Here is a 12,327-nt window from a genome sequence, read left to right on the forward strand (position 1 = left end):
GGAATTTCGGTTCCTTTCTAGGGTTATCTTGGTTCCTGCCTTACTCTTCTGTCTCTCCTCTTCTTCCTAAGCCTCTTCAGCCTTCATCCTTGGGCATCTCAACCTATACATTTGCCCTTAAGTATGCAGGTCTTAATTACACACGGTCTTTGACCTTCTTGTCTCCAGAATTCAGATTGGGAATGTTGAGCTTTTCTTGAGCAGGAACCGTTGGCTGAGCCCAGTTCATCTGTTTCTCTGTGTGTCTGCACCAGGCTGGACTTTGGGGCAGTGAAATCCTTCCATTCACCTAATAAGGAGATTCCATTCTTAACTGGCAGTTCAACCAAATGAAGAGAAAACTCCCCATAATACTTTGGCAATATAATTTTTATTGGTTTTATTAAATTTGGGGAAGTGCTATGTACATATTCTTTTTCAAGAATATCAGATTCTCCTCTTTGTACATCAGGGAATATTTTTAAATTGTCAGTGTGGCTTCGGGGTTGGGGAGTCTCAGCACTCATGAGGGCCAGCACTGCAGTTCATTAGAGGGGTTTTAAAGAGTGGGGTGTGCGTTTTCAGTGGTCACAACCCCTGGCACATGTGTATGGCAGAGGCTAGAGTTCTAAACATCCTAACCTGTGCAGGACACTCAAGTACAATGAAGAACTGTCCCACACAAAGCCACAGTACTGCTCCCAGTGCACAGCTCCTCTTCTGAGTTTACTTTAGGCCTGGAAGTTGGTAGGCAAGTAAGTATACCTTTAGTTTTCCACACAGAGGTGAAAAACTTCATTTTACGGTAGCTCTCCAGTAGGGGTAGTGAACAAGAGATGAAGAACTAGTGTCGGGGTTTGTTGTTTCCAGCATCAAATTCTGAGCAGGATTTGACGGCAGAGTTCTCATGATTACCCTGTAAAAGAGGCAACCTATTGCTTGCTCTGTGGCAATTCAGAATACTTCCCTTTTTGTGTATATTTAGCTGAATGAATAGATGAATGGATAGGTAGAAAATGATATATATCTTTGCAAAAATCTTGCTAAAATCTAGCAATCATGGATAATGATCAAAGATAAATAGTAACGAGTGTATATAATTTCATGGATTTGGGGGAGTCCAGAAGGTATATATGTCTAGGGAAAAATTATATCTATGAAGAAACCTAAACCTTTCTCCATCAAGATCTAAAACCCCCACTGTACACTGAAGCTGAAACAACAAGAAGACCTGTATCTCAGGGTGGATCTGAAAAGGTGAGGAAAATTCCCCCTTCGTGATGAAAGGTGGGAAGGAATGTAAAAGTGATTTTAGAATTAGCTCAGTTTTTCCGCTGTGGTTAATAAAAACAAGTCTGATAAATAAAGAACTGAAAAAGAAATATTGCATCACCAGGTTTGCTTATCTGAGAAAATAAAATAAGGTTGTTTTGAGATCTTCCAAGATAGGTAGGAAAGAAATAAAGCAGGCTGTTGACAGGTAGGTAGCTGAGCACCATAATGGATTACCGAGGGAAATGACAGTCCTTGTGCCCTGGAGATATCTAGGAATAGGCAAAGCAGTTCATGAGCCCAAAGATGCCAGGTACCGTGAACCCCCACAATTCTTGGATTTAAAGTTGCTGATAAATACCTGACAGACTAATAAAATGGAACTTAACTGATTGATGTGCATGACATATGCTCTTCCTCCACTCCTTGCAGTTGGAGACATTCATTTTAGAGCTCTGAAGTTGGCTGAATTATCTATCAGGGGCTGTAACAATAGATTTATTTTTGTAAAGCTATAAAGCTCTGAAGTTAGGATCTATTTTCATGAGACCTTCTCTTGGGTGTTGGTTGTCTGTTATATGTTTTCCTCTCCCAGCTGAGATTAACAGTGTTTCTTTTGATGTGAAATAGCTTTTTTGGAGCTTTGGATTATACTTCATACAATATCATCTTAACTCTTCTGTTATGCCTCTCAAGCCACAAAGTCCCTGGTTCTTAATACAGTGTACCAGTAATTGCATAGATAGGAAGGCTGTCAAGACCTTAGATTTTGCTCGTTCCAACTTGTGGAGCAAAATGCAATTAAAACAGAAATAATATATTCTCTATTTAGCAAACTAAAGAAGTAGTATTTGTAGTTGATTATAATTTGGCATTAGCAGCGCCAGTGTACTATCCTACAAGTTATTAATGAAATTATCATACCAGCTGTGCTGTAATTGCCTGATCTTTAGAGGATAGAGGAGATTGTTTTCTTAGAGTCTAGACCCTTTGCATTTTTGCATAATGAATTGTTCAAAGCAAACATTGTGAGTGAGATCAGTAATTCTTCAGTAAAGGAGCATGTTTTCATAGGAAACCTCATTTTTTCTCCAACAACATTTGTCTGTATTTTATTTTCTCCTGTATTTGTTATTCAGCATTTATTATTATATTTTTCCCTACCTTATACTAGGTATTTCTTTTTTTTTTAGCTACTCCAGGTTATATAAAACATATAGAATTTTTATGAAATGTAATTTCTAGAAGAAATATTTATGTATGCATTTATATAGTTACATACCTCAAGATCATAGGACCTAGTTGGGTTTATACTTCTATTTTTCCAATGGTCTTCTTATTTATATCTGTATTTCCAAGTGGTCTTTCCCTTTTCCATCATCCCCTCTACTGTCTCTGCTGTGTATGTAATGGGTCTACCTTCCTCCAACAAGGTCCAGGCTACATTATAGTAGGCTTAGTATATAGATGTTTTAGGCATAGAATCTCCCTTTGCTTCTAAGATTATCCAAGAAGTTATCTATCGCATTCACAATGCAGGTCAGCTGCAGTAGCCCATCTTTATAGTGTTTTCTGGTTTATCTCACACAGTTACTTGTATATATTCAAATGAAAGCTTTGAATTATAAATCTAAATTTAATTGTAGCTTAGGAGATTTGTTTTGACACATTATTTTAAGTATACTGTTAATGTGTGAAGCACTTTTTACAAAAGTATCAGAAGTCAGAGTGCTCTGTAAAATAGTAATTTTCAAGCAAGTAGGGTCATGAAGAAAAAGTTAATTGAGTTCAATTTGGAGTGTTTAAATTATGCCCAAGCTTGACCCTTGACTCAATTTCTCCTTCCTTATCTCTTTTATCTTCTCACATTGTTTTTTAGCCTATTAACACACATACTGTTGGTCTTTCTCATGTTTTTCTAATTTACACTTACTCTGCAAGATTCAAATTTCCACTGTTAAAGAATTTGAAATTTTTGAAAATCACAATGGAAATAAAAGAAGCAGGTTTACAATGTTAGAGATAGAAGACAGAATCCCCTGTTTGGGATTGATCTGACCTGACCATGTTAATAGTGTTCAAGAGCTGAGATGTGATGAAAATCAGGCCATCCCTTTCCCATCAGAAAGTGAGAGCTTCCAGGTTGGGCAGAACTCTTGTTTCTTGCCCTGTAGCTATTTGAGAGTCTTCCCTGTCCCCAGACATTTTCTGAAGCATGGTGACAGCACAAATTTGCAGGTATAAAAGATATGCCTAATATAATCCTGAGTTTTTTTAACAAGGCATGCATGTCTAGCCCAATAAGGTGCCGCCTCCTCAATGAATCCTAACTTGATTGTGTCTCATTTACTTGAACTTATTCCAGTCCACAGATTCATATGTCCAGTAGCCACTTTGCTATAAATTATTACAAAGGAATTGACTGTTTCATTGGCCCTTCATTACTTACGTGTTCATTACCAAAATGACAGCCTTGTCTTAGGATAAAACCTCTGCTCTTTTTATAGCTTAAACACGTGAAACTATAGAAGCTGGACATTGTCACCACCATTCAAGTAACGCCTAACACTTGTTTCCTAAAGCAAGCGGTTCTCCAAACCAAGGTTCTCTTAATCCACCTCACCTGCTGATCTTGGAAAAGTGTCTTACCATACTAATACTCAAAGGGCTCTGTGTCACTACACTTCTCAGCTAAAACATGTCCGTTTTTCAGCAAACCATGAACAACATTCATGTTTTGAAAAGTTATTATCCGTGTCTCTATGGCACCCCTCCTACCTGCTCAGATTATAGTTTGTCTTTGCTATTTTTTACCCAGCTGTGAAGTTGGGGTGCAAAAGAAACTGATACCTTCAAAATGCAGGCCACCCTGCCCAAAAATGTTAGTGAAGTCCTAAGCTAGTTTATATGCCAGCAACAGGTGATTTTTGGCATAAGGAAGTGGAAACTGGTACCAACAGTCTTTGAAGAGGTTTGGTAGGAAGATGGGAGAAGGAGATGGCATGGTAACGAGATGGTGGTTCACGGAAAGACAGTTGCCACCTGTTTGCTTTCTGGAAGATTCCTTCTCAATTCTCTTCTCTGTTTTTGACTTCCTACCTTCTTTTGCCTCCTTGGGCATTTCTATGTTAATTAAAATTAAGGAAAAATAGTAGTATATGTGCTATATATTACAAATTTTGACTTTATTTTCCTTGAACAAAATAGCAAACATGTATTCCGTACTGGTAGACAGGAGTCACATTGTTCCCTTCTTGACTAAAGTTGCTGCTTTTCAGTAATATCCTTGTATCTTATCCTTATATCAAACTCCTTCAAGTTTGTCACTTTCCTTTTTATTTGAACTTGTCGTGCGCTTAGATTTGTTTTATAGTCCAGGATGGCTGACAGCAAGGCTGTTTAAAAATATAACTTTACGGAAGCTCTTCTGGGTACTAAACCTCCCTGGATGTTCTCTTTTTATGTTAAAATTGACAAGCTCTATATTAAGTTTTGTCCTTAAATTATATGTTTTAGGTTTCTCCGAGTATGGTTGGGTCTGAAAATATGTATTCTTTTCTTCTTGCTTAACCCATTCCATACATGAAATCAGTTTGTTTCTGTGAACCATTTCCTGATCCCATTGTCCTCATAGATGGTGATGAACAAGAATCACTCTCCCTGTGAGCCGGCACCTTTTTGTTATTAGATTATCTTCCGGTGGGTCGGATCACTGCATGAGGATCACTAGGATCCTTATGATCCAGAGAAGTCTCAGAGTTGTTTTTCTGCTTTCTGCTTTCTTCTGCTTCTGCTTTCCGTGATTGCCCGTGCATCTGTCCTTCATGTGCACCAGCCTACAGTTTCCTGGATTGTATAAAATACCTATGAATGATGGCAAATGGGCTATAAAGAGTACCTGTAATATTAGTGTGTATCATCCACATGATATATTGTCTTTATTTGTTAAATTTATCTTCTTTCCCTTTTCATTCACTTCCCCCCAACCCCAAAAAACAGTTTTCTGTTTCCATTTCAAGCCACTACCACCCAATTCAGAATATTTGTTATTGGTTATTTAGAAGGATGACTTGGCATAGTCCTCAGAGATCACTTGTAAACCTTTATGTTATCAGTAATAATAGCAACAGCTGTCATTTCTTGAACTCTTTATTTATGCATCCAGTGTTTTAAGAGCTTTATTTATTCATGCAACAGTATTGTTGAAAATCAGTCACGTGTTAAGCACCATGCTATGCGTGTAGAATATATCTCTGAATGAAAACAAAGAGCCCTGCTGCCATGGAGGTTGCATTATAGTGGGGGTGCCAGACAGTAAACCAGTCTAAACAATAATGTTTCAGAAGGTGAGCAGTAATGTGGAAAAAAGAACAGGTTTGATAGAACTAGGTCAAAGATCAACAAAGGAGAAGACTTGAACACTGTACAGCAGCTAGACCCAACGACATATACAGAATGCTCCACGCAGCAATAGCATCATATGCACGCTTCTCAGGTATACATGGAACAGTCTCCATAACACACAGTATGCTGGGACATTTAACAAAAGGGATTGAAATAATTGAAATTACGTTTTCTAACTGCAGTGGAATGAAAGTAAAAATTAACCGCAGGAGAAAATTCAGAAAACCCAAAAGTAAGTGGAAATTAAACAACACACTCTAAATAACCAGTGAGTCAAACAAGAAATCAGTAGGCAAATATGAAAATACTCTGAGATGAACAAAATGAAAGTATAGCATGCTGAAATTTTTAGGTACAGCTAAAGCATTACTTAGAGGGAAGTTTATAGGTATAAATTCATGTACTAAAAAAGAAGAAAGGTATCAAATCAATAACCTAGCCTGTCTTGAGACACTGTTAGCAGAACAAACTTAACCTAAAAGTAAAAGAAAGGAAATAATAAAGATTAGAGAGGGGATTAATGAAATGAAATTAATTAAATAAAGAAAAGGAAAATAATGGAGAAAAGTCATTAAAACCAAAAGCTAATTCTTTGAATACAAAAACAAACTTGAGACACATTTAACTAGACTGACCAAGAAAAAAAGAAAACAAGTGAAATAGGGATCATTATTACCAACCTCACAAAAATGGAAAGGATTAAAAAGGAATACTATGAATAATTGTACGGTGATAAGTTAGGCAACCTACATGAAATGGGCAGTTACTAGAAAAACACAAACTACTGAAACTGGCTTAAGAAATACACAATGTGAATAGACCTATAACTAGTATAAAGATTGAATTTAGTAATCAAAAAAGTACTAGACCCAGATGGCTTTACTACTGAATTCTTCCAAGTGTTTAAATAATTAATACCAGTTTTTCAGAAGCTTGCCCATAACATTAGAAGAGGAGGGAACACTTCCCAACTCTTTCTAAGAAGCCAGTATTACCCAAATGTCAAAACTAGACAAACATATCATACAGACAAGAAAATCCAAAACTGCAGACCACTCTCTCTAACACATGTAGGCACAGAAATCCTTAACAAAATGCCAATAGGCTGAATCCATGTAAGAATTATATACTGTAATCACCTGGTGTTTTACCCCAGGAATGCAAGGTCGGTTTAACATCCCAAAATCCAGTTGATGTAATACACCGTAGCAGTAGGACAAGGACAACGAAAAATCCACAGGATCATCTCAGTAGATGTAGAAAGAGCACGTGACAAAATTCAGCGCCTTTTCATGATAACAGCCAACAAACTCAGAAGGGAACTTAAAAATCTGATAAAAGACATAAAAGAAAAGAAAGAAAGAAAACTTTGCAACCCGCATTATGCTTAATGGTGAAAGATTGAGTGCTTTCCCCCTGAGATAGGGAATAAGACAAGGATGTCCACTCTCACCATTTCTATTCAACATTGAAGTGGAGGTTCTAGCCAGGGCAGTTAGGGATACAGAGAATATAGATGCAGGGAGGGGTGTAGTAGCTAAATGGACATGAGGTTTATTTTTGAGGTGGTGAAAATGTCCTCAAATTGATGACGGCTGCAAATACCTGTGAACATAAAAACCATTTAATGGCATACTTTAGATAGGAGCACAGATAGTTGCCTCTGGCAGAAAGACAGGGCGCGTGGGTGCGGATCTGGTAGGTGGGTGGATGCAGCGGGAGCGGCTTAGCGAGCTTCTAGTTTTAAAGTCCTCACTTCAACCCTGTGAGTTAGGCACTGTTATTATCCCCATTTACACGTGAGGAAACAAGTTATGTAAAATGATTGTCAGTTTCACATAGGAATATCATCAAAGTGTAGAAAGCAACCTGCTTTGGGGAGGTCAGTGCTGAAATTGTTGCCATTTCTGATGGTGACTGAAAAATCCCAAGTCTCTTTTCTTTATCTGAGCAAAACTAAGATGCAGTTTGAGACTTCTGCCCATTCCCTACTCCCCTCCCCCTGCCACCCTCCACAAAAATGTCTTGACAAGTATTTTTCTATTTTTAAATCAATCTTTTCTTCCTAGTATATCCTCAGAATAGGGTGGAAAGCTATCTAATGCTATCAGGCCGACCTGAAAGTCATCCTCAAAGTGCTGTCCTTGTGAAGATCAGTTTCTTAGGAGAGACGAAATGCCCGTGTCATCCTTGCCTTCGTGATAGTGAGGAATCTAAAGTAAAATCTTCTGTTTATTGCAGACTGCATATGTACATCCATTTGTGGCTGTGGTCTGCTATAGTCCCTACATCTGCAGTTCCTGCTGAGGGAGTCCCAGCCCTAATGGAGACTTCTGGTAGATACATTTCTAAGGAAAATCTCACTGGTTTTTCAGTAAATCTAGGGAAGGGGGCTAAGCACGAGTTGGATGAGAAAAGATGCAAGATGACATTTCTTTGTGAATCAGTTTGCTTATTCCACAAGTTGGGGGAGGGTGTAATTGTTTAGAGACACGCAGTATTTTTTTTTATGAAGCATTGTAAATTTTAAATATATTTATATTAATATTGTCTGTAGGTCCTTTCCAGTCTCAGAAAAAGAACTTATTCCACAAAATTGTCAGCAAATATAAGCACAAAAAGGAGAAGCCTAATGTTCCGGAAAAAGGTATTGGTGCCTTCCATGCTCCATTAAGACTTCTCGGCCACCTCCGTTGTGGATTCGTCTTTGAGTGACGCTTCACTGCACCGTCTTGGCCTTCACCCCCCCTCTGCTTGCTTCAATGTCATCAGCTCCGACGCAGGCACATTCATTATTTCTAGACTCTGCAGCTAATTGCAAAGAGGGATCTTTTCCACTTCTGTACTCAAATCCCTTATTTGTCTCTAGTTTCAGAGTTCCATATGAATCCTAAAACTGCCTTTTTTTATTTGTATTTGGTACATTTTTAAATTTAGTCTTCATGAGCTCTTCTCCACTCATTTTCTTTGACTGTTCCCGTTTTTCTCATGTTTGGCAGCCGTCAAAGCAGGACCACATTTCCTGCTTCCTAAAATCTTCCCAGTTTCATATTCATATGAGAGTCCCACGGTTTCTGCACTTTCTCAGACACTTGAGGATCCTTGTCAAGGGGGATTCCACTCCTACGTCGTAACCTGTCTCTCCTTTTTTCTGTCTGTATACTTAGCTTGTCAGGCGCTTGCCACCTCCTTCAGTCACATAACCATTATTTCCAGAGGGCGTGAGAGACGTACGCACTCCACCCTCCCTTTCCTCTGAGCGTCGGTGTCATGGCCACGGTCTGGATGGGCCCTTGAGCCTCTCAGGGCTCATCTGCAGACTTCCCTCTCTTCAGTTCAGGCCTCTGTTCTCTGACACAGAAGACAGATGTCCCCTTCTGGTTCAGTACAACCACGTGTCCTGGGAGTCCGTCTTTCTCTGCATCTCCTGCATGTCAGTGTCGTGGCTGCCATGAGCCTACTCATCCGATGCCCATTTGCATCCTACTTGCATGGCCCGATGTGGAGTCCCTCGTGTTTATGGAATGAGGCTTTAAATGCAGCTGTCTTCCGTGTGTGGACGTACATGCCTGAGTGTTCCTGTGTGTGACCTTTTACTTAATTTGGGTTCTATTTTCACCTGCATTTCAGCCTCTTAGTTTTGTTTTCTATGTTGGTATTTATTCTCTGCTTTCAGTGGAGAAATACCTCTCTTTAGGTAAAATGTCAGCTTTTATCTTGTAACCAATCTCTAGGTTAATCTCGATTAAAGTCATAGAAATTATCCAACAATGTGTTTTATAAAATGCAAATTTGTTTACTTTTAATGCTTTTCTGATATGGCCTAATTAGTTGGCAAATGTAGTTTTGAGAATTCAATAGTTGAAGTAAAATTCTATTCGTTTGTGTCATAACGCTTTTTTATTGAGGTGGTTTTGTGGATTGTCTTATTTTTATAGTGTGTGTGTCTGTACTAGGAGTAGAGGCTTACTCTCCTTTTCTGTTACTGCTTTTAGGAAGTGGGGATAAATGGTCAAGCAAGCAACTCTTCTTGGATGCCATTCACCCTACAGAAGGTAAAAGAAGCAACATTCATTGTATCGTTTCAGGTAGAATGTGTTGGAAATGGCGTAATTTTTGTAGATTTAAAAAGACATCAGTTTATACAGAATTAAGCAACAGCATTAAACCTGTTATTTTTTAATTTTGAGCTATTTTTAATTTTCAAATCAAAATTGATAGTTTTTTTTTTTTTTTGCTTTTTTAAGTCTTTTAAATTATGAAAATATGATAACACTATTACCAGAGACCTGGAAAAAAACAGAACAAAGTTATATATAGTTCCACTAGGTATTACAATTATTTTTTAAGTAGATAAATTAAGATTTTTAGTTGGAGTTCAATATCAAACTCTAAAAAATTAATGAATAGATAGAAAAGTGGAAGGAATATATTAGATCTGAAAAGCACTATGAACCAATTCAAAAGTGACAAAATTTTATCCTACTGATGGTCAGGCTGTGTGTCCTGTGGAGTTTAATTTGTGAAAGGGGGATTTTTAACCACAATAACCAGAAATGAGAGGGTTTTTTGTTTTTAATTCGGCTGCCTGGGGTTTTTAGTTGCGGCATGCGCTGGTGTGCGGTTTAGTTGCTCCGTGGCATGTGGGGTCTTAGTTTCTCGACCAGGAATTGAGCCTGTGTCCCTTGCATTGCAAGGCAGATTCTTAACCACTGGGCCACCAGGGAAGTCCCAAATTAGAGGTTTCAAACCTGGATATATTCAGTGTTGCAGTTCACGTTGCGAGAGGATGCTCTTGGGAAGTCAGACAGAGCCGCACAGGGCTCTTCTGGATGTGGGAGCCCTGCAGAAGGGATTCCTGACCTGGTCCTCCTCCCCAGCCCACTGCCCACGTCCTCTTGACTGTGATCAAAGGGAATGTCCCTGCGGCTTTTGGTAGCCAAAGAAAAGCCCCATAGTGACTGGTAAATGTTAGAGGTGCAGATTTTATTTCGAATTTCCCACAGTCATCTTTATTTGTGACTTTATCTAATTCCTCTTAAGTATTGAACTTACAGGTAAATGATGATTTTGCGGTGGGTGAAGAGCCATGCGTCCACGCTTCCCACTGATGCTCTTTTTCCATTTAGATATTTTTAAAGAGCCAAACATTTTTCCAACGTGTCATGAGGAGTCACTTCATTTGAAAACTAGGAGAGATCTTCGTGATCATCCTTTGATTTACCCCTTTGGTTTATTTACTTATGGCTACGAAGGGGAACTTGATGAGCAACTCCATGTCTCTTGATTCCCAAAGGAATCAAGGATTACACTCTCATTCCTTTGTTGAAAGAGAAAAAATTGAAATACACATGTGACCTAAGTCATTTATGAAAAACACTCATGTTTTAAAGATATTTGTCAAAAATATTCAAATTTGAGTTCATTGTTAACATTAACTTTTGTTGTTTGATTGGCACACGTCACATGAACTGCATGTCTGCTTTTATGTCATTTTGCTTTTAGAGAAAACGCCAGCAATACGTCTCCTTTCTGACTTATTCCTTCACATTCCCAGCCTCTGTAGAGTATCATTTCTGCACTTGGCTGGCGAAGAAAACATGGATTGTTGTGCCACTCTCAGCGTTAAACCCTAACATCCCTAGATTGATAGACATTCATACTTGTGTATTTTAAAAATATGTTCTGCACAGATTTGATAAATGTAAAGCACTGATGAACTATCAGAGGAATCTGAAAGAGGCATTTAGGACAGTATTACTCTTTTCTTGACATGATGCTGTTCTAAATATTTTAATTTTAAAACAATGAAAACCCTACCTCATCTAAAAGGAGGTATCACAGCATGTGCAGGGTGGTAAAAGAGCGAGCAGGTAGGAATTAGGGGACCTGATTCCTAGTCTCAGACCTGCCACTAATGCGTGGTTTCCCGGAGGACTGACCCTTTAACCTCATAGGATTCACTCTCCACATTTGTTCTCTATTGTAGGATATGTGTGTTTAGGGGTGGCATAAATGAGAAGGCACAGTAATACATGAACTGTACATTTCATTTCCCCTCTAACACTTGATGATTTTATTATTGTGGTACCTTTAGTGAGTGGTATAATGCTGAAAATACCATATTCTGAAGCCCTAATTTTCTGCCATTTGGACGGAGGAGATGTAAATTAATTTTGAATCTTCTAGGCAGTCGAAAGGGTTTAGTTGGAAATATTTATTATCTTTGATATTTAATTATATTTATTATTAATGTGTATGGAACGAAACTTTGGAGAATAGGCACTGAAAATTACACATCTTTTAGCGTAGAGTGCAAATTCATTTTACGTAGCCAGACAGAAAGGAATCAGTTTGAGCCCTGGGAATTAACCAGTAATTTAAAGTGACTTTTTGTTGTTTATTTTTATACCAACCCCTCCATTTTATTGTTCAGGTGGTGACTGTGTGATATGTGTCCACGTCATTCCTTGTTAAAACTTTATCTTGGAGATTATAGCTATATGAGGACAGAAAAAGGAAACCATAATCAGGACAGTGTGTAGCACGTGTAGGCTATCCTGGGCAAAGGTTAGACAGACGTTAGAAGTTTGTAACAGATGCCTATAAATGAAATATTGATTCCACTGAGGCTACATATGCAGCTGTTAGCTGCTTCTGACTCTGTTAAAA

At 38.3% G+C, this 12,327-nt stretch overlaps 1 protein-coding gene across 13 annotated transcripts in view; it reads left to right on the forward strand.

The window, feature by feature from the left end:
• The window catches only part of BBX (BBX high mobility group box domain containing), a 288,912-nt gene that overhangs the window by 258,565 nt on the left and 18,020 nt on the right, over positions 1-12,327 (forward strand). For 12 of the 13 annotated variants that reach the window (XM_043892960.1, XM_043892961.1, XM_043892962.1 and 9 more), the window contains 2 exons: positions 8,213-8,302; positions 9,651-9,710. In XM_043892960.1, the coding sequence (XP_043748895.1) occupies positions 8,213-8,302; positions 9,651-9,710 (150 nt within the window). The remainder of the gene's footprint in view (positions 1-8,212; positions 8,303-9,650; positions 9,711-12,327) is intronic. The other variant, XM_043892974.1, reaches the window with a different exon arrangement.

Source organism: Cervus elaphus, chromosome 31, assembly GCF_910594005.1.
Source record: "Cervus elaphus chromosome 31, mCerEla1.1, whole genome shotgun sequence".
In the NCBI taxonomy this organism is placed as follows: Eukaryota; Metazoa; Chordata; class Mammalia; order Artiodactyla; family Cervidae; genus Cervus; species Cervus elaphus.